This window comes from Varanus komodoensis, unplaced genomic scaffold (assembly GCF_004798865.1).
Source record: "Varanus komodoensis strain SLA01 unplaced genomic scaffold, ASM479886v1 scaffold8, whole genome shotgun sequence".
Taxonomy (NCBI): domain Eukaryota; kingdom Metazoa; phylum Chordata; class Lepidosauria; order Squamata; family Varanidae; genus Varanus; species Varanus komodoensis.
This window is the reverse complement of record NW_025336481.1, coordinates 1,650,823-1,674,665: the sequence shown is the minus strand read 5'-3', so window position 1 is coordinate 1,674,665 and position 23,843 is coordinate 1,650,823. Positions and strand designations below refer to the sequence as shown.

The 23,843-nt window shown below is 53.9% G+C and overlaps 2 protein-coding genes across 4 annotated transcripts; both read left to right on the top strand.

Moving 5' to 3' along the window:
- Positions 1 to 5,190: 5,190 nt before the first annotated feature.
- On the top strand, positions 5,191 to 14,816 carry LOC123036198 (purine nucleoside phosphorylase-like). 2 transcript variants are annotated; one of them, XM_044455226.1, is made up of 6 exons: positions 5,767 to 5,870; positions 7,877 to 8,040; positions 10,222 to 10,325; positions 11,520 to 11,695; positions 13,097 to 13,287; positions 14,274 to 14,816. In XM_044455226.1, the coding sequence occupies exons 1-6, from the start codon at positions 5,851 to 5,853 to the stop codon at positions 14,525 to 14,527; spliced, it is 909 nt and encodes a 302-aa protein (XP_044311161.1). In that variant the 5' UTR covers positions 5,767 to 5,850; the 3' UTR covers positions 14,528 to 14,816. The 2 variants fall into 2 exon arrangements, with proteins under 2 accessions (XP_044311160.1, XP_044311161.1); XM_044455225.1 differs by lacking the exon at positions 7,877 to 8,040 and having other exon boundaries at positions 5,191 to 5,870.
- On the top strand, positions 14,534 to 23,385 carry CUNH20orf96 (chromosome unknown C20orf96 homolog). 2 transcript variants are annotated; one of them, XR_006417103.1, is made up of 11 exons: positions 14,534 to 14,673; positions 16,366 to 16,433; positions 17,659 to 17,794; positions 18,138 to 18,265; positions 18,596 to 18,754; positions 19,827 to 19,926; positions 20,766 to 20,923; positions 21,023 to 21,124; positions 21,716 to 21,809; positions 22,381 to 22,499; positions 23,119 to 23,149. XR_006417103.1 is itself a non-coding variant. In XM_044455224.1 (11 exons), the coding sequence occupies exons 2-11, from the start codon at positions 16,386 to 16,388 to the stop codon at positions 23,177 to 23,179; spliced, it is 1,098 nt and encodes a 365-aa protein (XP_044311159.1). In that variant the 5' UTR covers positions 14,534 to 14,673; positions 16,366 to 16,385; the 3' UTR covers positions 23,180 to 23,385. The 2 variants fall into 2 exon arrangements, 1 of the variants encoding a protein (XP_044311159.1); XM_044455224.1 differs by having other exon boundaries at positions 21,716 to 21,802; positions 23,119 to 23,385.
- The last annotated feature ends 458 nt before the right edge of the window (positions 23,386 to 23,843 follow it).

Sequence of the window (23,843 nt, the reverse complement as noted above, 5' to 3'; positions counted from 1 at the left end):
AAAGCACCGTTTCTGTCCGCGTCGCCTTCGGAGTTGTTAATGCATTTTGAATTTAACCCTCGCCTGCCCGTGAAGGGCTTCCCCTTTCACCTGGCGCCCTCCCGGGCGGGCCTGACCAATCACTAAGTATCCGGTGGAAATGTCGAGTCGAGTCGCCCGTGGCATTTTGACCCCGCGGCCCTTCATGACTCCAGGCAGCTTTCAGCAGCAGATGAAGACCCGCTCGTCTTTAAACTCTCAAGTTTCCCAAACTGCAGCTTCACACGTGCTTCGCCTCACTACTATTTCCACTTCCAACCGGTCTTCTGGCATATTCAAAGGGGGAAAGCTTGCCTTCTGCACATTTCTGTGCGTGTTTTCAAAAGTGCACACTTTTCTAATATTATCGAGACATCCAGGCATTGCAACCGTTTCTTTGAAAACGGTCTGCTGCTCGCGGTCATGATGGCGTTGGATAATGTGCGGATCTGCTGAAGTTCTGGCAGGGTCCCGTTTAAACGCCTTCGCGAACACTGGCCCGGTTTCATGGCGCCCTCTGCTGGCCCACCGAGGAACTCCCAGCCTCCGGAAAGAGCTGGAGAGCTGCTAAAGACCGAGTCGGGCAGTTCACACATTGCAAAACCCCCTAAAAACCAGTGTGGGGTAGTGGTTAAGAGCGCGGAACCGGGACTCAGGCGACGTGGGTTCTACTCCCCACTCAACCATGGAGCCAACTGAGTGACTTTGGGTAGCCTGTTTGTCCCAACTATAGAAATTGAAGAGGTTACTTTGGAGGAGCTGACCCTTGAAAAGCAATGCTTGTTTAGGCAGAAAAGAGTCCTCAGCATGGCTGGACAGGGAAGGCTGGGAGTCATAAGCCATTTTTCTAGCTAAGCAAGCGGAAGATTCTGCCCTTGCTCTGGGCAGGTAAGCTGAACTTTCTCCTCCTTGCTTGCTCCCAAGAGGACAGGATGCTGTGAGCTGGAAGTGGCGTTCAGGAGACAGATCTCTACAGCTGCAAAAATGGTCGTAGCCACTCCTGCCAATGGGCGTGAGCAGCTGCAGCTCTTCTGGAGAAACTGCTAAGACTGATCATTGTGCCTTAATTGAAAAAAGAATTATCTATTTGAACTGCGGCTTAATTGAAAGCAGTTCAGCCCACAGAAGAAGAACCTGCTCTATAGCCTTCCAGCCCAGTCTCACCAACACAACCATTTTTTCTCATCACTGTTGTCTGAACTCCTGCAAACTCTCACAGAGGAAGAACCTGCTCTATAGCCTTCCAGCCCAGTCTCACCAACACAGACTGGCAGCAGCAGCAGCTCTCAAGGTTCCAGGAAGGTTCTTTCCCAGGGGAATGAAACGAGTGAGCTTTGCCTGGAAAGCAGGGCTCTGCCGTGCAGCTGCAGACGCCATGTTCCGTGTCGAGCTGACTGCTGACTTGTGCGCTCCAAAGCAAGATGCGGCCTCTGCAACAGCCTTCTCCCACCTGGGGGGTTCCAGGTGTGTGGGGGCCGGCACCCCCATTCCCAGCCAACAGGCCACTGCTGCCTCACACATCTGGCACCAGAGCAGGGGCTGGTCTCCGGGGTTGGCCCCCCCAGTGCTGGCTTGTGGGCCTTGGGCTGTCTTGAGGAGCAGAGGTAACTGCGTGCTGGGCAGCCTTGGGAAAGGGCCGTGTGTCCTCCTGCCCTTCTTTGTGGCTTCCCAGAAAAAGCAACGGGATGGAAGTGCTCTAGCCGGGCCCTGCTCTTATGTGCTTATTCATCCAAAGCATCTTTATCCTGCCCTTTAGCCTAAAAGGTACCCAGAGCGGCTTGCAACTTAGGAAATGAGAGTCCCAGCGAATCCCGGCTCTGAATTCCTGGCTTTGTGCCACTTGATTTAGCGAACTGCCCTGGCCAGGAGCAGCTTTTGTGCTGCTTCAGTCTGCTGGGGGCTGCTGGGGGGCGGCCAGTCTACTCAGCAGCCCAAGGCCACCTTTACTGGGCTCAGGCATCAGGGCCAGCCATGCCTGGGGAAGGTAATCAGGTGAGCTGGCCAGCACGTGCTGCTCCCAGATAATGCAGAAAAGCTGTTGTCTGGAGAGCGCTTCCACCGGATCTTTTCGGCGGCCTCCTCTGGCTGGCAGCCACAGGCCAAGAGCCCAGGAAACGGGGGGGGGGGGGGGCATTTGACCTGGAGCTGCCGGCAAACGGACCCTGCGCTCCACTGCCAATCTCCAGTCTGTCCTGCCAAGCTTACGAGATCTTATGATGCTCACCATTTCCAACATGGGAAAGCAGAATCACATGCCCCTTCTCGGAGCACATGATGACCTTCTGATAGCCGAGACGAAGCACACAGCTGGGCCGGGTGGCGCGTGGGAGGAAGGAGCTGACCAGGAGAAGCACAAGGACACTCAGGGCAAGTTGGGAGAAGTGCGGAACAGCCCAGCCCCAAGGACAGAGAGACCGGGGCAGCCCCCACCAGGGAAGCACTTCAACAGCTGGGCCTGCTTAGCCTCGAAAGGGGGCGAGGAAGAGGAGGCAGTCGAGGGGTGCAGAACCATGCCTCTTGTGGAGAACGCAGAGTGAGGGCAGCTTTCTCCCTCTCTCATCGTTCCAGGCCCCAAAGAGGTTGTGGGTGGGAGATTCTGGGCAGGAAACAGAAGCCCTTCTTCCCACAGTCCGGAGCCACATGACGGAGCTCGCGTCTGGGGGACTGGGGCACACACACGAACGAGGTGGCTTTCCGGGGCTGCTAGCCCAGATGCTGCTTCTGGTGTTGGAGGCCAGGAGCCCACGGACCCAGCTGCTGGGGAACATGGATGAGGCCGTGCTGCATCCGAGTCCTGCTTGTGGGTTTCCGGAGAGCAGTAGCGCAGCCAGGGCTTGAACAGGATGATGGATCAGGTGGATCGATTCCACCTGGGCTGTTCTGATTCCTGACTCTGATCACTTGCCCTCCAACAACATGCTCAGGGGCAATCCCCCTTCCTCATTGCACCAGGCTGGCTGGGTGTGATGGGTATTGTAGTTCAACAAAGTTGGAGATCAGGGCATGGGGAAGCTGGTTTATTTCAAACTGTTGGAAAAATTCAGATCAGTCCTGGCAGAAAAAGTTTGCTTATATGTGCCTTTGTGTTATAAAAAAATACCTGCACCCCTTTCTCAGAAAGCACCAGAATTCCAAGCCAGGTCATTGTCTAGTGCTGCTGTCCCTTAAGAAGTTGGAATGCTTAACTGGACCGAGAAGCTGCTGGAGGCTGGCACTATCAGAGAGGACAGGACTGTGTTCTCATCAGCTGCAGAAAAACTGAAACAATGGTGTCCATTTGTTTCTGAAAGGAGTCACCTAAGCATCTAGTCCCACAGAGGCAAGTGCCTGCACAGTGTAGTTGCCAAACCAGATTTCCTGAACGGTTCCTCAGTTAGACACATTTTAGCAGGATCCAAACTGCAAAGAAATCGACTGGATTGACATGTCAATAAAGCAATCAGTATTTCTGATCGGGTTAGAACATTACGCCATGCCTAAAGACATCAGGATGCGATTGTACTAAGCTTTTTGGAAACGTAACACTCTGCACTGGGGTATGTGACTAGCAGGTTATAAAAGTGTCTGTACAAGGGCTGTGATTTCGTAGTTGGCGGTGAGGACCACGGCCCAGGATCCTGCTGTCGTACGTCACTGCAGGGGGCCTGGGGGATCTTTCAATAAAACCACTGAGGTTCAAGGCGAAGGGGGTCTTCCCTGCCTGAACCCGGGTATCCCTGTCACGGCTGCCATCAAGACTTCCCGGCAGAAGGAAAGGCATTTTGCTTTCATGTGCCTTGAGGGTTTAGGGCTTGCCACAAGTAGCGGAGGGCAACCCAGGGCCTCAAGGGTCCGAAGTCTGCACAGCTCCGCTGCAGCGCCCGCTGGGTCCTCTTCGCCTCAGACCCTCCATCAGACCCTCCATCAGCAAGGCAAGGCTAGGAATTTAGGGCTGGCCCGGCAAAAAGGAAGAGAAACGCCTCTGCCACCGTTTCACCTCTGATACCGAACATGAAGCAAAGGTTGCTCACAGCTTGCCCTGAGGAACGCGGGAGCCACGGAATCGCTGCCTGGAGGACGTGAAGCTGGAATCTCGTGTCTCGGGTTTGATTAAGGTTTTATCATGAAATTGCCCCGTCCTGTTTGTGGGGCTTGCGGTCTAGACAAAGTCGTTTCTGGCTCTGACCCCCACCCCAATTTTCCCACCCCTCCTCTTCTAGTTGTACAAGATCTTTTAACTGGCTGTGCTAGTGTGAGAGTCGTGTGGCACAGTGGTTAGAGAGCAGCGCTGGGACTCAGGAGATCCAGGTTCTGGTCCCCGTCCAGCCACGGAGCCCACTGGGCGACTCGGGGCCAGTCACAGACTCAGTCCAACCTACCTCACAGGGTTGTTGTTGTGAGGAGTAAACGGAGAGAGGGAGAACCTCGTCAGTCGCCTTGGGTTCCTTGCAGAAGAAAGAATAGCAGGATATGAGCATCATGTGATACTAATAATTGCACGGGGTACCTTCCATCTGGGAGCAGACGTCTGCATGTAACAGCCCTTTCAGAAGAATAAAGGAAGCGGCAGCTACGCTTAGCTCAGAGGGGGAGAAAAGGGACTGGAGAAAATTAGGAAGTGAGGCAAGGAACCCAGACCGGAGGATGCTCCCGATGGAGGGCTTCCAGCACTGCCACTCCACCAGCACGGTGCACCGGCTCTGTCCTTTGCGCTGGGATGGATTCCCAGCATCAAGAGAAAAGTTGGAAGATGTGGGGGACACGGGCATGCAAGGAGACGACGTCACAAAGTCCCTCACCTGCCACGGAAATATTCATGAGTTGGGTCCTGGATTCCCGAAGGAGCGCCTTCTTCCCTGTGTGCCCACCCACCCCTTGAGATCCGGGGTGGAGGTCCTGCTCCAGGAGCCCTCCCTGAAGGAGATTAGGAGGGTACTGCAGCTACTCGGAGAAGGGCCTTCTCTGTGGTGGCGCCCCGACTTTGGAACACGCTCCCCAGGGAGGTTTGCCTGGCGCCGTCATTTTATTCTTTTCGGCATCAGGTGAAAACCTTTTTATTTTCCCAACATTTTAGCATTTAATTGGTTTTAGCTTTGATTTTTATCGTTAATGGTCGGACGCAGCGTGTGGCTTGCAGGTATGTTGTTGGTTTTTGTTTTGTGTAAGCCGTCCAGAGACTCTGGTATTGGACGGCATATAAAAATGTTAACTAAATAGATAGTCTGGCTGAGGGTGTGATGAACATTTCAGCCGAAAGCACAGGAAGAGTCAGAGCAGCAGTGCTGCCACGGTCCCGGGAAGGTGGCAGCGAGGACAACGAAGGCACTGCAGTGTTGCCAGGATGTGCTTCCTTGTACAGACCCCGTTTTTCAGCATCCTCTGACCTCGGGACTGCTCCCCTCCAGGGTGGTCCTCGGTTCCCTCTGCCCTGCCGGCTGACCCAGCTTGCGTGTGCTCGGCAAAGCGTTGCAGGAACGTCCTGAATCCCTGCCAGCATCGGCGAGGCGAGCAAAGCCAGCTAATGCACTGCCATGGGTTCGTCATAGGACCTCTGGCCCGCTGTGGGCTCACGGGATGTCCTGGCTGCATCCCAAAGGAGAGAGTGGTGGGGCTGGCTGGGGGGGGGCGGGGGGAGCCGGGCCTCGCTGGGCCGCTCCCCCAGCCGTCACAGCCCGGCTCCCGGGTGCATCACCAGCTCAGCAGCCAATGGCAAGGCCCCAGGGGAGCAGGGCTCTCGCTGTGCATAAAAAGGTGTCCTGCAACACAGAGAGAAGCAGTGCAGAAAGCTTGCCACGAGTCTTGCACACCCGGCCCCCCGACTCCCTCCAAGCCTCTTCTCACCTGCAGTCCAGGATGCAGCCAGAGCACCTCAGGTGAGTAGCACACGGGGCTGCTTCCTCTCCCTCCCCCAGCTCCACGAGTGTGCGATTTCTGGAGCAAGCTCCAGGCGTGTTCCTCAGCTTGGAAGCAAAGTTCTCCGGAAGAACAGAAGAGCCGCCCCACTGGACTGGATGAAAGTTCCCCCCGAGTGTGGGACACAGTACAAAGGTCTAAGTTATAGGCAGCCAGATTCCAGCTGCACACCGGGAACAATTCCCAACTTTTAGAGAGGTACTGCAATGGAAGCAATGGCCTAGGGAGGCTGACGGCTCTCCCACACGAGAGGCATTCAAGATGCACCTGGAGAGCCACCCACCCCCTCAGACGGCTGTCCTGCATCGAGCAGAGGGGTGGACCTGATGACCTTCTTGGCCCCTTCCACTCTACCATGATCCTCTGAGCGAAGCCGAAGCCGAATGGGTAGATCAGCTTTCCCCCGCCTCCTGCACTAACCTGGGGAAACCTGGGTCATCCCCTGAGGGATCTAAAGTCATCGGCTACCCCGCCCAGCCTTCCCTGCCCCTTATCTGTCCCGGTAGCTGGTGGATGGAGGGATGAATCTCCCAACAGCAACCTACTGTCCCTTGTCCCAGCGCAAAGACGAGGAGGGTGACCGACCTGTTCCTTCAGACCTGGTGGAGATGGGAGCCACCAGAACTGGGTACGTGGGATTTGGTACTTGCCTTTGGCCATGTGGCGCTGCAGTGCGGGACCCTCAATGCACCACTGCTTGGGGAATTATTTAAATCCTCCAGCCAGGAGCTCCACGCTATGCAGGTCTCTGCCCCCCCCCCCCCCCCCAGCTGCAGGGTTTGGGGTCAAGAAAAAAAGGGGGATGCTTGGCTGGAGCAGCTTTCTGTGGCTTGGCACCATCCAGATGTTTTGGAACTGAACTCTGATTAGCCCCGGCCAGCATGGAAATTCCAGGAATGCTGGAATGGGGAGGCCACCGGCTTGGGGAAGATTGGTATTTTTTTGTACTGCGCAGCAAAAGACACTTCAAAACCACGTCCAAGTTGCTGGAGACGAGGGACAAATTCGTCAAATAATAGCTCGGGATTCACAGTCTATGACCGAATCTTTCTTGCACCTACTGTAAATGATGCGACTTTGTACCTGAGTATTTTAGTGGTTAATGTTTTGCTGTTTTCTCTGCCATGAAGAAGTGCAGTTGACTGAGCCTTCACAAAAAAGAGGTTACTTTTCAACTCTTTGGAGTGCTCTCCCTCCCCTTCACAAAGCGTAATGGTAAAAGGGCTGGCTTGGGGGATACTTTGCCTCCCCACACGGGAGGGCGGCTTGTTTGTTTTCCATGTCTGTTTAGGGGCAGAGGGCAATACCTCTGATGCCCCACCCCTTCATGGCAGGGCAGGGAATAGGCTCGTAGGAGGCGGCTGGATACAGGGCCAGGGATGGCTATCCGTAGCTACTGGTCCTCAGGACTATTGGCTACCGCCAGTATTAGGGTCAGTTTGGCTAAGTGCAGCAGCTGCTGGGGAACATGGTGGGGGAGGTTCTGTTGCATTCCTGCCCTGCTTGTGGGACCTGTGGGCAGCTGGTTGAGCACTGGGGGGACAGAATGCCAGACCAGATGGACCCTGGTCCTGATCCAGAAGGCTCTTTACGTGTCCTTACACTATGAAGAGCACAGCTTCTGGAAAATCCTAAAGCAGAGAGGCACTGTGATTGATAGCAAGCCAGGGGAAACGTGCTCCAACGGGGACATCTTCAGAAGGTGTTAAAAACTCACCATGTTTTTGGACTCCTGCACTACCCAGGAGAGGGTGGCCCAGAGGACGGGCACCACTGCAAAAGTCCTCAGCTGGGATGTGACGTAGAGACTTTTCCTTGGCTGTGCAAGGCCTAAAGTCTAGGAAGTCCCATCTTCGGCGGCTCTGCGTTCCCCGGTGTGTCGCTCGGACTCCGCTCGGTGCCAGACGTGGCCTGGGGCAGAGCCCGGCTTCAGCTTCGCTGCTGCTCTCGGATTCTCTCTCGACAGTTTCGAGCGCTGCAGAGAGACGGCGGACTGGCTGCTCGCTCGCACCAGGCAGCGGCCCAGAGTTGCCATCGTCTGCGGCACCGGCCTGGGCCCCGTCGCCGACAGCTTGGAGCCCCAGGAGTCCTTCCAGTACACAGACATCCCCAACTTCCCACGCAGCACAGGTACTGCTCACCTGTACCTGCCACCCCCATGAGGTGCTGCGCTTCGCCGCCTTCCAGGGAGGCCGGAAAGAGCCCTCCCCGCTAGGAAGGGGCTTGGTCCTTTTGTGAGTATGGAACCGGATAAAACTCAGCCAAACCAGACCTCCGTGTATTTCAAAGCCTGTTCAGGAAAGTTGCGGCTGCAGTCCTTTGCACAAACTTCCTGGGAGTAAATCCCACTGAATTCCATGGATATTACACCTGAGTAGACATGTCTACAAGAACTGCTGCTGGGGCTTCAGCCCGTCAGCCAGACCTTTCCCTGCTGAGCGTGTGTGTTGGACTACAACCCCCCAAATCCCCTCGCCAGCACAGGGCGGAGGAAAGCCCACCCAAAGCCCACATCTTTGCCTGCTCGCCTGCCCGCTGGAGCTGATGGTGCATGAAGCAGAAAGAAACATTACAGCTCAGTTCTATTTCACCAGGCTGGGTTGGCTGTCAGCTCCGCGCCGGGCATTTTTCACACATGACAGTAAAACCCTCCTTTGCATTCCCCAGATCTGTCATGTAAGGAAAAGCCTCCAGCAGCGAGAATCTACCTTGGGTTTAAAAATAGCTCTCTACGGGGAAATGAGCACATGGAGCCCTTATGACGCTGGATGGAGCGCATGTGAGCATAGATGGTAGTCACATCTAAGTAGGAAATGGAGCTTGTCTCTGTTTATGAAGCAGCTCCGTGTTTATGGGAGGCGACACACACATGCGCACACACGCACACACACACACACTGGAGAAGTAACCCAGTTAACAAGGGGAGGCTAGAGACAAAAGGATCACAAAGAAATCCAGAATGCAGTGCAGACGGAATCATCACTGGCTGCCTTTGTCCATGCTTAGTGAAAATGCAATTTGCACATGAATTACAAAGACCGGCGTGGTGGGGGATGGGCAAGATTTTCAGTCATTAAACTCCCATTTAGGGAATATCAGCCATTCATCCTGGACTATTAACAAGCAGTCTGCTTCACAATGGATTTTTTTTCCAGAGAAAAACCAGTTTTGAATATCATCTTGATTTATTTGCATGCACTGAATTTGGCTGCGGCATGAACCACACGCTGAAAGAGCAATTATGCCATTTAAAGTCCTCTGGAGTTCAGTGGGACTCAGAACCTCCCAGCAGGTTCTTTAACTGGGAGACACCATGGGGTGTGCAAGTCGGTCCAGTTGGGTTGATTTTATTGGGTTCAATAACATTTTGTAGGTCACATGATACAATGGAGAACTTGGCTAGTTCCAGCAACAAGAGAACTTCTTATTCCAACTGGCCTTCCCCAGTCCAGCGGGGGCGATCCGGTGTTCATCCAACTCACCTGCAGGGCACCAACGGGGGAAGCCACTCTCAGCCCTCCTCCTCCCCTCCCACCCAAGAAAACTTGCCAGGGAATGGGGAACCCGGGAAGGAACCCGTGATGGCTGCCTCCGGTTTGGTTGCGTCAGGACAAACAAGAGCAAAAGCTCTGCCATAATATGGCTGCTAAAAGCCCCAAAGTGCAAGAATCGGCTTAAGGTGCGCCGCCTGATCTGACCAGTCTTGCTCCCCAGGGTATGCCTGAGAAATGCTGATAGCCCACCTGCCTGGAAAGTTCCTTCCCTCTTTTGCTTTCCTGTACCTCCAGCAAAGAGCCTACGTGACCCCCGCCCGCAAATGTATACACAGCCCATAGGCTGTAAAAGTGTCTTGCACAGACTCCATCTTGGAAGCCCCTTTGGGGGCTGTTTACATGCCCCATGTATTTCCCATATCTCTGAATAAATTGCACACCCTCCGTGGACTCTCTGCTTTTTCTCGTCTGTTGCAATTGAATCTTACAGTTTGGCCCAGGGCTTTCTTTATAGAGGCCGTTATAGTCCAGCGTGGTGTAGCCCGGGAGCTTGTTTTCCGTGACCCCAAACACAGGAAGCATTAAAAAGACGTGAGGCAATGTGGTTGTCCCCTTCTCCTTCCCCCGCAGCAGAAGGAACGTAGGAAGGGACCCTGTCCTGGGTCTGATCTTTGTTCCCGCAGCCCTGTATTCTCAGCGCTGGCTGGCAGCCGCTTTCTGGGATGCCTCCTTCAGCCTCACTGGGAGATGTGGGAAGCACACATGCAGGAGAGCCTCAGACTTTGGGGCACTAATCCAGAACCGTCTTGCTCTCCAGTGACAGGCCACGACGGACAACTCATCTTTGGAGAGCTGAGAGGCAAGCTGTGCGTTGTCATGAAGGGCCGCTGCCACATGTATGAAGGATACCCCCTTTGGCAGGTGGGTGTGTGAGCGGATGCGGAATTCGTTTCTCTGCTGTAGGGTCGGCTATGAGCTTTGGTGGCCAAGTGGGGACGAGCCGGAGTCCCCCAGCTCTGAGTTCACCGGGTACTTAACTGCCACTCCAGCTTGGTTCTCCCAGGAAAGACTTGGCTGGACGGGAGCAGGGGCCTCGCGGGTGGAAAGCTGCGTGCCAAAGCCGATGGGATAGTTTCCGTGCCTTTTCCAGTCTGACTGACGCGGGGGGACCAGTTTCATGGGGAGAGTTTTTCTGATAGTTGTCGTTGAATATTCCAGCTAGTTTTCCATGCTTATCATTACGATTGTTTGTTCCTCCTCTGTAAGCCGCTCTGAGTTGTGCGAAAGTGACATGCAAAGATTTTGAATTGACAGAAGACAGAAAGGTGCAGAGGTTGTTCTCTGAGGAAGCATCAGAGTCATCCGGGCGCTGCTTTTGTGCACTGGCCACTTCTCCAAGCAGTGAGAAGCTGCCGGAGCGGCATTCTGTGGCTTACTTTCTTGCAGACAGAGGGGCACAGGAGATGTCGGGTCTTTTTGCAAGATTTGCGCATTCACAAATGGACAATGTGTCTGTGAGTGGAGGTGCACAGGCAGCCCTGCGCTTTAGCACATGCCCCGAGAAAGCTCGTGCAGGCTCATACGCCACATTTCCAGTTCTCTCCCGGCCAGTGGCTTCCCACTGATTAAGTACCGATCAAGCATCCGGGACTGGTTCACCAGTGAGCTTCCTAGCAAAGCGACACGAATAATGCCTTTGAAATACTAGGCGAGATTTGGGTGACTTCTTCCCTTGAAAAAGGTCAAAATGCCTCCCTTTAAAGGGCAATCTATAAGCTGATCAGGGAAAAAAGATTAGTCGAAGAATACTGTTTGTTCATTTAAAGAGTATTGGTGTGGAGGTGGGAAGGGCCACTTGCTCGGTTATCTTTTTAAAAGAGATGGGATGGCCTGGGGGGGAAATTGGGAAAATCCATTTCCTCCAATGTCTGTACCTGCCAGACCTTCGCATCTTTAGTAAGAGCTGCAGTGCAGTGTGCTTATCACACCTGCGGACTTGAGACCGAGTGGGCCGGGGACCTAAGTGCAGGTGATATTCCAGTTCTAAGCAAATGCTGAAGGGGACCTGATGTCCAGTCGCCTGATGCACACGTTTCCTCCTGTCCACATTGCCAGGTCACCTTTCCGATTCGGGTGTTCAGGCTCATGGGCGTTGAGACACTGCTGGTCACCAACGCCGCGGGCGCCTTGACCGACTCATACAGCCCCGGAGACCTCATGGTAATCTGTGACCACATCAGCTTGCCAGGCCTGGCCGGGCAAAGCCCGTTGGTGGGCCCCAACGATGAACGGTAAGTGCCGAGCGGCAGCCTGGCGCTGTGGAGGCACGGGGAAGCAGCTGATGTCCAGAGCCAAAGCGCAGGGCCCTCTAGGCCGGTACTGCTTACTCTGGCTGGCAGTCGCTCTCCAGGGCCCCAGGCAGGGAATCTTTTCAGCCTGCAACTCTGCAGTCCTCAGCCCTGGCCCTGGCCCAGGAAGCCAGCGTTTGCCTACTGGCGTCTCACCTTTCTGAAAACCCATTCTGGGCAGCCAACCCAAATCTGCGTGGCTTATTTGATGTAGATTAAATGGGTTTCTGGAACTGGGGAGGTTCCGTTTTGCACCGGCCAGCAGGCAAGTTTCTGGCTAGCTCCCAGCACGCTGCGTGGGCATATAGGGTGCACCGTCGCATGGTTTTATCAAGCTAGAGACTGGGCTGCCCGGGGCAGGTCAAGCGGACGGGGCGAAGGGACACTGATAGGATTTGGGCTTCACCTGCCTTGAGACCACTCAGCTTTAGTTCTTGGGCCACAGGTACTGGTCAAAGCAGCTGCGAGGTCTGCAGAGCCAGGGCCCTTTTTATTTCAGTAAAAATCTGAACAGTATTGGGTGTGTGGGGGGGGGGGATTATTCCTTCCTGTTCCTGAAGCTGCCACCAATCAGCTGTTCAGGAGGCAAGAGGAGAAGGACAAGGTCCTTCCTGGACCTACCAAATCTTCCACCCCCATGGGGCGTTGCGCTTTGTGGATGCTCTCTCTCCGGCCCCACTGCCTCGCCTCCCTATTTCTCTCCCCACACCACTCCTCCTCACGGTTTCTCCGCACACCTGGCCTCTGGCTTTGCTCTTCCTGTCGCCTCTGCCTCTTCACCGGGTCATTCCTCCCCTTTCCTAGCCTCTAGGCTCAGTGGGTCTCCCTCCTCCGCCCCTTTTGACTAGCCAGCCTCTGCGGCAGCCATTGCAGGCCTGGCCTCGTCCTCCGGGAGAGCCATTTTGCAAGGATGCCCAAAGCGGCTTCGGAATGCAAGAAACGTCAGAGCCACAGGCAACGTGGCTGATCACGGAAGGGCTCCGTGGGGGCCTGGCTAGTTAAAGGTGAGCTAAAGAGGGCAGAAATCGCACGTCTAGAGGCTGGGAGGGGTGGGGAGAGAGCCAAGCAACGGCGTAGAGAATGGTGAAGCCAGAGGCTAGAAAAGGACAGAAGGAAGGCTGGCCTGGCTGCTCCCAAGGGTTTTGGAAGCTGCTTTTTTGAACAGGCAAGGAGGGGAAATTTTGTGGGTGCGCCTGGAGATCCCTGCGGAGCTGTGGGCACTGCCTTGGGGACCAGAGGGCCTTCGAGGGCCCCCGCAGACCTATGCTTTGCTCCGGCCCGATCTCGTTCCGAGTCATGATGCCAGCTCTCCTTTCGACCCTCCCCGCCCCAATCTTTCTTCAGGTTTGGGCCCCGCTTCCCAGCCCTTTCTGATGCGTACGACAGGAGGATCCGCACTTTAGCCAAGGAGACGGCCAAGCATTTGGGATACACGTCCATCGTCAGAGAGGGAGTGTATGCGATGGTCGGAGGGCCCAGCTTCGAATCTGTCGCGGAAGCCCGCCTGCTGCACGCACTGGGCGCGGATGCTGTGGGTAAGAAATGGTCCCAGAGCAGGAACCAAGGCTCTCAGCAACACACACTGCCCTACACGCCCCCACCCCCCCGCCACAGGCTGGCACCTGCATTCCAGTCCACACGCAAGAGGAGATGAGACAGAGGTGTGAATGGACGAGGAAACATTTTTCTGCCTCTCTCCTAATACTACAAGCCAAACGGTGCATCTCCTGCTGTGGAGCGGTGGGAGAATGAGCACAGATAAATGAGCACAGATGAAAAGAAGGCCTTTTTCGGATGAGTTCTGGAATCCACTGCCCCGGGAAGCAGTGACGCTCGCCAGTCAGGATGGCTTTAAAAGGGGATTGGGCAAATTCTCGGAGGAGAAGATACGTAGCTACCAAGACCTGCAAGTTCTCACGGCAACAGACTACTTTCAGCATTTAATGCAGTAACCCATTTACACCAGTGGCTGGGGAACATGGGCTAGAGGGTGCTGTTGCACTGAGGGCCTACTTCCGGGATCCTGGTTGGCCGCTGTGAACAGGGTCTTGGTCGGACCCAGCATGGCTCTTCTGAGGTTCTCAATTCACTTGATTTTATTACGACAATTAATTTGTTATAATTCGTTATTTGTTTTTCGGCGCCAGGCGAAGTCCTTTTTATTTAAGCGGCATTTTAACTGTTAATATTATTGGATTTTATCTGGCCAGGGCGGCTTATTTTATATTGTATTTTTGTATTTTTAATTTAATGTTTATATTTTTGATTTAATATTATAATTATTTTAATTTACTGTTGTAAGCCGCCCCGAGGCTTCGGCGAATGGGGCAGCATAAAAATGTTTTAATAAATAAATTAAATAAATAAATACATTTCTTTATTTATTTACATATCTTTATACATTCTGCCCTTTCTCCCCACAAAAGCCCCTGGCAGCATCCATGCTCCTGTTCTCTGCGTTATCCTCACAAGAATGATGCGGGGCAGGCGAGACTGAGAGTCGCTTTCCATTTCCTTTTAGGAATGAGCACAGCAGCAGAGGTAGTTGTGGCCAGGCACTGCGGACTCCGCGTCTTCGGCCTCTCTCTCGTCACCAACATGGTGAGCAAGGACTACGACCCTGAAGAGAGCGTGGACCATCACAGTGTGCTGGACGTGTGCCAGAGAGGAGCCTTCACCCTCCGGACGTTCCTCACGGAGCTGGTGGGCAGGCTGGACTGTAGCAACAGCAGTGACCCGAAAGACACCGAGACCTCTTACCAAAACGGAGCCTAAAACCCGCTGTGGCTGCTGGCATTGGATCCACTGGGCAGAGACCATGACGTGAGCGGCAAAGGGGAGATGCACTCACTGGAATCCAAACGGAGTTTGTGTGCAGGGTCCAAACTCCTCACTTCACCTGTTCCGACACCAGCTACCAGGTGTGGAAAGATTTCTGACTTCTTTGCTTTGTTATGATTTACCCTTTCCTTCTATAGTTGTGCAAACCTGTGGATCCTGAGAGCCACACATAAGTTTACTGCTCTCCTTAAAATACGCACAATAAAGGCATGTTTTAAAGCAACACATTTGTACATTTCTGTGCTTCCCAGAGAACCTGGGAACTCTGTGGTGGTGTCATGTATTTTGAATGGAAAATGTTTAGGATCATACACAAACAATATACAATTTAGTCTGATAGAAATATCCGAAGCGTTTCCTGTTCTAGGAGTTGTGGCAACCAAACTGCTTTCCATTCAGGCTTCTCCATGTAATATCCTGCAAGCGTTGTCCCACTAGCACAACCATGATGGATGCTGGGGGTCATAGTTCAGCCCCATCCAAGGCCCTGTGTTCCTTCCAAATTGGTGAGGAAGCAGCACTCACGTGGCCTTCCTTGAGCTGGCACCCTCCAGATGTGTTGGACTACAAGTCCCATCAACCCATGCCCAGCATGTTCTGATCTGTGCAGCGCCTAACACCACTTGACCCTAAAATCAAAAGGCAAGGAGAGGCCCCGCCTGGTCTAATCATCCGCACGTAACCCACCATCAAATTTGGTTTACAAAGTGGGATCCGAAGAATTTCAAAAGGAAGAAGAAAAGGGGGCCACATCACCGCTCGAACAATTTTCTCAGATTGGTTCCTCCCAGATGGGTCGGACGACAACTCTTGGGAGGGACCCCATAGAAGAGGCGGAGGATACTGGGAACTGCAGTCCAACCCAGCTGCATGGGCCGCTTTAGCAACACGCGCTACAGCTGCGCGCCCACCGCGCGCTCCAGGGCACCCCAGCCCGGACTGTGCGCATGCGCGGGCCGGGGACACAAGGGCCCTCCCGGCTTCCGTACCTCCGGCCGTCGCCATGGGGACGGAGGCCGCGCCGGGCGCTTCCCCGGTTGCTAGGAGACGCCGGGAAAGAGCGGCGGGTGGCGGCAGGTAACCAGGTCGGGGCGGCCTGCGGGCGGGGTTGAACCCCCGAGGCGGCCTTCCGGATGCGTGGGACTACAACTCCCATCGTCCCCCAGGCAGCTTGGCCCTCGCAAGAGGCTAGGGTCTCGGCGAGCCTGACTCCGCAGTGCTCTCATGCCCCGGAGGGGGCGGGCAAGGAAGAAGGGGCCCGCCGAGAGGCGGCCTGACTGCAACTCCCATCATCCTTCATCCCTTTGCTGCCTAGTGCGACCAGGGTCGTCCCACTTGTTTCTTTCTGTGGTGTAGCTAGAGATGCCCACTTCGTCTCCCCGTGCAAGGGACCCAACGGGGCTTTGCCCTCCCCTCCATTGCGTCCTGACAACAACCCCGTGAGGGAGGTCAGGTTGAGAGTCTGGCTGGCTCGAGGTCACCTGGGGCGCTTCATGGCCAAGCGGGGATTAGAACCTGCATCTCCCCGGGCCAAGTCTAATACTAATACTCTAACCACTGTGCGACTATGTGTGTGAACCTGGAGGGACAATTTTCTCAGATGGGTTCCTCCCAGGTGGGTCGGACGACAGCTCTTGGGAGGGACCAAGCGATGAGCAAAGAATGCTGCGTTTTAAAGGGGAAAATGTGTTAAGTACTCCTCTCTTGTCCTAGAGGGATCTGCCGTCTTTACAGCTGTTGAGTTTTTCCTCAGTGCTGTGCTTCTTTTGCAGCGTCCCTCACCCGCTCGAAAATGCCTTTCAGGAATTCCAAGAGTGTCATCAGCACCTTAAAACAAGTGGTGAGTCCCAGTTTTGTTCTGCCTTGAGCACGTGCAAATAAGTATGTGTGGGAGAGTTGCATGAATGAATTCTTGTGCATTTGGTGGAAACAAAGGGACAGCGTTGCAATGTTGACATCTAGAGGCGGATTACCATCTTAGGGCTGACAGTGTTGGCATGTTCGTTCTTTGCACTTGTCACAAATGGCCATTGAAAAGCAGCTGTATTTTTCAAGGGTATGCAGTCAGTGGGCTTGTGTGCCTGAGAATACATGCACAGCAAAAATTACCTATCCGCTCCCTTTATTATGTAAATAATAAGGGCAGTGGTGCTTTAGGACCCGAGGAGAGAAGGAGCTTCTTGGCTGGCAATCTGTAGAGTAGGAGGGATGTGGGGTTGCCGCAGCCCATGGCATGAGGTTGGTTTTGGAGCCCGGTCAAATAACTGGTTAAACACGATAATGTTCTTGTTACATAGAAGGCTGCAGAACTCTGAGGTAAGGATGGCCTGGTATGAGTGCAGCCCATCTTTTCATTGCATTATGGATCCCTTGACTGAGGGTCCCTTGTTCCCAGCTTTGCACGATTTGGGGTAAACTCCCTCCCACCCTATTATTTATGCAGCAGTACCCCCTCCCCTGCTGTTCTCATGAGAGCGCTTCTGCCCTCCCCATTCAAAATCACAGCCTAGAGTTTTTTCCTGGTGTAGCTGTTGAACTTCTGAACTTGAGCATTTGGGTGGAAGAATGAGAGAACCACAAGCCCTTGGTGTGGTGACCCAGACGGAGATTGTTGGCTCATCGAAACCTTACATGGTGGTGACCGTACTGGAGTTGCCATGCACACGCACCTTTGGTGAACACAGCACAGACACGCAATGCCAGTTCACATAGTTCAACCCTCTTGAAAAGGACCCCCAGAGCTGGCTGGGTCTGCTCTGTGAGGCACGGTCCATGAGACCGAATGCATGCACTAGTTTTCAGAAGCACAGCCTGAGCTCTCACCCAGGTGAGCGGTGGCAGGTGCAGTGGGGTCACTGCCACGCTAGGAAGTAAGCTGAGGTGCAGAGGACAAGATGCTATTGTCCCCAGACAGGCAAGGTAGCATATTCCTTTACAAAAGAGAAGCACTCTGCATGCCCTCAGGAGCACTTTGTGTTTAGGTTGGTTTTTTAGTTGTGGGGGGCAGGAGAAGTTACTGTTCTGCTGAACATTGTCTGCTTGCCTCTTTCTTGTGCTATGTTTAGGATTATAGCCAATGGCAAAGAGAAAATGTCTCTCCGAAACCAACATTTAAATCATCCTTGCCACCTGTTACATTATCGGAATTTAAAAAAGAAGAAGACAAGAAGTTCCCACAGAAGTCAAAAGACAGGAAATCAGGTTGGGAAAGGTGCTGCTTGGATGCCTTCTGGTGTGCCGACGTGCCCCAGTTGCTGGGGAGCCCCGGTGGGGGGGTGCTGTTCTGCTTAAGACCTGCTTGCTGGCCTGATCCTGCATGGCTCTTTTTGCACTCTTATGCCCTGAGAGGGAGCATTGGGTGCTACACCGAATGTTCCTTCATTGGAGGCTCTTGCAGTCCATCTCGTCAAGGAGACTTTCATGTCTTCCTGCGGTCCCTTTTTCCATAATTTCCCGTTGTTACTGCTTTTCTCCCTGCCATGTTTTGCACTGGAGCTGTAAATTGGGCAGTGTCCCAAGGAAATAATGTCGTGTTCTGTTCCAGAGTCGGGAATGGGTTTTGGCTTCAGTTTGAAAATGACAGAGTCTAAGAGACCGAAGCCTTCTTGGCAGCAAACCACAACAAAGGAAATGATGGCGGCAAAAAGCTTGGAGAACGTCAAAATTCTGCAGGTACTTGAAGGAAACGTGAAATTCTGGGATTTGATGCTATTCATACAGACTTGGGGTGATCCTAGTACTAGGTTTGATGACTAGTGCATCTGTGCATATCCAGAATTCAAATGGTACCTTGCAGAGTTTGCAACCAGAAATGCCCACATTTGGTAATGGGAAGCCATGAGTGTGGTGCGAATGAAAGCGCAGAAGGGAAGTGGGGGGTGAAGTGGCATCAGCTGGAGCCGTCCAGGCCTTGTGCATCCTTCAGTGTCTCAGTGGGTGGCAGGCAGTGAACCAGAGAAGAGGTGTACTATTTGTGACCCGCTTTCCTTCAAAAATCCTCAGCGCATTTCCAAGAGCAGGTCCATCAGCCTAGAAGAATTAAAGCGCCATTCCAGTGTTCTCCTGGAAAAGAACAAGGGGCTAGTGAAACAGATCACGGACATGGATGCCGACACCGCCAAGAGCGCCAGGGACCTTCTCCAGCAGTACGATATGTTTGGGGTAAGGCTTGCTTTGCTTCGGGGCAGAGGCAAGATGCTTTGTCGCAGAACGTCCAGATTGTGCCAACGTCTGGGCTCCGGCTTCTTCCAGGCTCAGTCCCAGAGACAGAACTTTCCAGCCACATTCATTGGCCAAGCTTTCCGTATCCTGGATGGGCACTTCAGAAGCAGGTCTCCCAGGAGATTCACAATATATTGAACTTAAAAATTGAAGCAGATCCTGAAATAGCATTGTTGTTAATATTTTGTGGAAAGAAATGAAAATGAAATATTAAAGAATTAATAATAAATTTGGTAGCAGCAGTAAAATTGATAATAGCAAAGAACTGGAAGGAGAAATGGTATCTTCAGTTAATTGAATGGTATAAGGAATATAGCAGCTAATTATAAGTTTGGAATATAGTTTGGAATATAGCAGCTAATTATAAGTTGATGTGTGGGATTAGGGTGAAAAAAAAGAACTGATAAAAAAGAATGATTGTAATGATATTATATGAGGTTTGTTTATTGAATATGGAAGGGCATTAAACCTTCAACAGATGCAGTGCAATTTTGGATGGAAGGGGGTCCTAAAAGAGCGGAAAAATGAAGGAAAAGAAATACTACGCAGCCATGGTCCTGGTAGAGGGGCGCACTAAATGAGATTTTTTAATATATATTTTTCTTTTTTTAGTTCAGAGAGAGAGGAGAGGATTTTTAGTCTATTTTGTGTTGTTTCCTTTTATTACATGATTTTTGTAATTGTACTGTAATTTAAAAAATTAGAAAAATAAGAAGCAAGTTTCCCCCTTTTTCCCGGCCCGCCCAGTCTCCACGTCTTACTCTTCCAGTGCCCAGTGGCAGGCTCTCTGCTTTCTCCTGCCATCTTCTCAGCCTGTAAGGGATGGGAATAAGGAGAGGTGAGCCTTCCCCGCGCCGTGTGGCAGCACACAGGCTGCCCGAGGAGGCGGTTCTTGCCGCTCTCTCATCAAAGCCGGCGTGCTCTAGCGGGGCCTGTGGGTGGCCTGTGAACTGCCCTCTCTGAGCTCTCGGGCCACCCTGAGCCACGGGAGCTGCTTCTCCTCTCTTCACAGACAGTCCTCTCAACTCTTCGGGACTCAAGTCAGAACCAGGTGGGGGTCGCCAAAGCCGAACTCCAGGCAACGGAGAAACTGGTGGAGAAGAATATTGGAAGTAAGCTGTGGGCCCTTGCTCCCCGCCTCCCTCCCAGGGTCGAGGGTGGGGAAGACGCCCAGGCCAGCAAGCTCACGGTTGCGTTCCTGGGCCTGGTTTTTGAGGGCCTGACCATGCTGAAGAGCTCCCAGCAGCAACACGGCCTGCTGCAGCAAGCAACCCACTGGGGTCGCTGGAGAGCCTCTGCCAGTCAGAGTAGACAGGACTAGCTACATGCATGGCGTGTATTACCTGCCGTGAGAACTTTTCTGGTGGGCCTCTCTGAGGAAAAGATGCTTTTCAATGCCTGCACAGAATGATTTTCAGGAAGGTGAAGGTGAGAGGTGCAGACGAGCGCCTCCGCATCATGGCTGTTCCATCCACTGTGGAGACCCGGTTCCCCAGCCGTGGAATTGCATGTCTTCTCAGCTACAAGGGGGAAAAGGCTCCTGTCTGGAGGTGGTACAGGTGGGCTTCAGGACGCCTGCCACTTGGAAGGGATCTTAGACAAGGAGATCATGGGGTTTTAAAAGCATTCCTTCTCCAGAGCATTTGGCTCCGGACAGATGAACCGCGGCTAGCAAATTGTTTCTCTTGTGGCAACGCTGTTTTCCCTCTTCGTGGCCAGAGAAGTTTGCTGCTGTAAAGGAGAGCTTGCACAGTTTCTTTGAAGCCTGGTCTTTATTTCATTCTCTCTTTTACTGAATGTAGAGTTTTTTCAGTGGCTTCAAATTGTTGTGAGCCATTCTGAATAGTGCGCAGGCAGTAGAAGGGCATAGCAATGCGTTTCTCGTGCTGTGAAATCAGGCGCCACACGGGTGGCCCCGTGCATTGCTCTTCTTCCCGCGTTCGGCCCCCAGAACTGGACCTGGAGATGAAGCGTATGAACACCAAGGTGCACGCCCTGCAGGAGGAGCTCAATGTGCTCAGGACATACATGGACAAGGAGTACCCGGTGAAAGCCGTCCAGATCGCGTCCCTGCTGCGCAGCATCCGCAGCCTGAGCGAAGAGCAGCAGGTGCGGGAAGGAGGCTTCGGGCGGCCTCCCCTCGTCCCGCTGCAGGCAGGGCGGGTGGCGCGCGGCCCGTCTAACCTGCCCCCTGTGCTTCTGCCCCAGGATGAATTGGAAGACGTCGAGGACCTGTCCAGGCGCTTCCTGGACACGCTGGCGCGGAAAGTGTGGGAGGAGCAGGAGTGCATCCTGCAGGACCTCGCGGAGGTGGGTGCGAGGGGTTCTCCTCCTGACGGCCAGGACCCCCAGGGGGTGGAACGGGCTTCCCAGGAGGAGGCTGAGGCCCCATCGGTGCGGGTGCGCAAGGGTAGGCTGGATGTCCACATGGCGGGCATGTCGTGAGCGGAGCCGGCTGGAGCCGGGGTCAGGCTAGATGGCCCAGGAGGCCCCTTCTGACTCGCTCTGTTTCTGTGTTTCTCTGAGCGGAGCCGGGGTCAGGCTAGATGGCCCAGGAGGCCCATTCTGCCTCGCTCGGTTTCTACGTTTCTGTGCTGCCCCATGTGGGAAAACGCCTTCAGACACTCCCACAAGCCCCTCAAAGCTGCAGCGAGCGATACAGACAGCCCCCGCCCGCCTCTTTTGGGTCCTGGACTACTGAGGAATAAGTAGCCGGCAGCTCTCGCCGAGCAGGCACCTGGGCTAGCCTAGCTGTCCAATGCGCTTGATCTCCCCCGTGCAGAATAGGTGTGCTAAGGCTTTGCTTTTGAAAAAGCAGTCCTTGCCTGGGGCTTCCCCTGAACTTGCCTTCCGGGATCGCAGGGATCCTTCTAAAGGACATTACCCTCCGTTTCTCTGTAGAAGAAGCTGATGCAGTACCAGGATGGCCTTGAACAGATGCACAAGAACAACAGGGAACTGAAGAGACAAATAGAGACGCAAAAGGAGGCAAGAGGTTTGGGGACGGCAGCAGGCGGCTGGGCAGGGAATGCCGTGCTGGCCACCTGGTCATGGCACCAGCCGGTCTCTGGGCCTCCCTCTGACCACCAGCTTCCCTGGCAGCCTGTCACACAGCTGGAGCCTGGCCTGAACGCGGCAGAAGCTTGCGCAAGCCCCAGGGAAGGGGGTCCCTGAGTGGAGGGCCGCATGCTCCCAGTTCAGGAGAGGACGTGGCTTGTGCGATGAACGCCAAGCATGCCCAGCGTGGACTGTGGAGGGACCGTGGAACGCTGGAACAGCCCAGCCCTGCCTTCCTGTTTGGACTGGCTGTAACAGGCAAACCTAGGCTGGGCATTTGTCCCAAGCACGGAGGAGGAGGTGCGCTCTCCTCTCGGTGGGTTCAGCTTCCACTTGCTGAGGCTCGGAGGGCATCTTAACATGCTTGCCTCCCTTGGGAATCGCTAGCCCGGAGTTAAAGCGCCTTAGAAAGAATTGGAGGTGCTGGAAGGGAAAGGGGAGGTGCTCTGGACCTGGCCAGGAGCTGGGGCGGAATCCAGGCTTGCTCATTTCTCCTTTAACTCTTCCAGATAATTGATGAATTGGTCGAAGAAATCCAGGATTTGCACAGGAGCATCATAAAGCTGCACCACTCTGTGGGGGACCCGCGGGAAGCGATATTTCCAGACGTCCTGCTCCGTAGACCCAAGTAAGCCCCTTCACCCGAGTCCCGAGCAGCAGGAGTGGCTGCTGGGGTGGGGGGCTTGCTCACATCTTTGTGCCACAATCCAGGGCGGGCAACTGGTGTCTCTCCAGATGTTTTGGCCTGCGGCTCATGTCAGCCCTCATCGGCATAGCCAGGCATGAGGAACGCTGGTGTGCCGAAACACCTGGAGGGTCTCAGGTTGCCCGGTCCCACCTTGAGCGCAGAGAGTTTCTTTCACTCTGCAGCAGGCTCCACTCCATATTGGAAAGGAGGTCCTGCTCATCCCCACTTTGATTTCTGCTCCTTTCGCAGCTGCTGCCTTTCCACCTGCAAGAGCAACTTGTAAGTCTTGGCCTTCCTGTTCTGGGTTGTGTACCCGCTTCTCAGTGCGCATGCCCTTTTTAGTCTGGGAAGCTGGCCACTTGGCCCCAGCCACTCCTGCCTCCAGCTTCCTGCTGGCGATCCAGGACCACCCTCTCCTGAGCAGATACAGACAATGCGCCCTAGTGCTTCCTTTTTCTCTGCAGAGTTGTCTTCGCACCCCAAGGCTTCTGTGTCCCCAGGCAGCCTAGCTCCTCTGTCCACTTGTGGGCCTGATGCCTTCTTTGTTCTTTCCCTCCAGATGCACCCCTGATATGGAGATTGTGCTGAACATCCCCACGGATGAGGACTTCCCCCTGTAGTGGCTGGAGCTGCCTTGCCTGGCACACCTGAGCAGCAACCACATTCTTGTTGACTGCAGAATGTCCGCCTTCAGCTCCGCTGAGCCAAGCCAACCATTAGCAGCCCAGACTGCATTTTTTAAACCTAAACCTTCTGCTTTCTCTCCGGCTTCTCCTGCATTTCAGTACCTCAGAAGACTGTATTAAAGATAACCCGGGCAATCTAAGAGAGTCTGTGTTTCAGATGATCCCCAGGACCCCCCGAATAGCCGTGCCTCTGTTGGCGCTGCATCTCACTCATCGGGCTCTGACGCTCTCAGTGCCTGGATAAACAAACAGGTGTGTGGAAAGCCAAAGGGAAAGCAAGGGACTCGCGAGGCCTGCCCAACATGTCCGGAACAGTTTGTGTGTCTCCTTAAAACTTGTGGGTGAGAGGTAAACCTCAGGCTGTTTCCAGAGGGCAGTTTCTAGCATTCTTGGTCACTGCAAGGAGTAACGCAAGCAGTATCTGCAGCGATGCCCCCCGTTTTTATATGGGATGCCGGAGCGAGCCCAGCAAGCTCAACCCGCGACCGGCGGCAGCCCTGCAGTGGTTCCTGTCAGCTGGAGGAACTGGGGTGAAGTCCAGGCACTGGACTTCCCACTGCCCGCCAAACGGGACGTGGTGGTGTGGGCCCTGTCACGC

What these genes read in the sequence shown, in the direction of transcription:
- LOC123036198 (XM_044455225.1), top strand. Translation starts at nt 5,519, where the DNA reads ATGCACTGCCATGGGTTCGTCATAGGACCTCTGGCCCGCTGTGGGCTC. An exon ending in ATGCAGCCAGAGCACCTCAG is followed by an intron (nt 5,871 to 10,221) that starts GTGAGTAGCACA and finishes CTTGCTCTCCAG; the next exon opens with TGACAGGCCACGACGGACAA. An exon ending in ACTGGGCGCGGATGCTGTGG is followed by an intron (nt 13,288 to 14,273) that starts GTAAGAAATGGT and finishes ATTTCCTTTTAG; the next exon opens with GAATGAGCACAGCAGCAGAG.
- CUNH20orf96 (XM_044455224.1), top strand. Translation starts at nt 16,386, where the DNA reads ATGCCTTTCAGGAATTCCAAGAGTGTCATCAGCACCTTAAAACAAGTG. An exon ending in GCCTGAGCGAAGAGCAGCAG is followed by an intron (nt 20,924 to 21,022) that starts GTGCGGGAAGGA and finishes CTTCTGCCCCAG; the next exon opens with GATGAATTGGAAGACGTCGA. An exon ending in GTCCTGCTCCGTAGACCCAA is followed by an intron (nt 22,500 to 23,118) that starts GTAAGCCCCTTC and finishes CTTTCCCTCCAG; the next exon opens with ATGCACCCCTGATATGGAGA.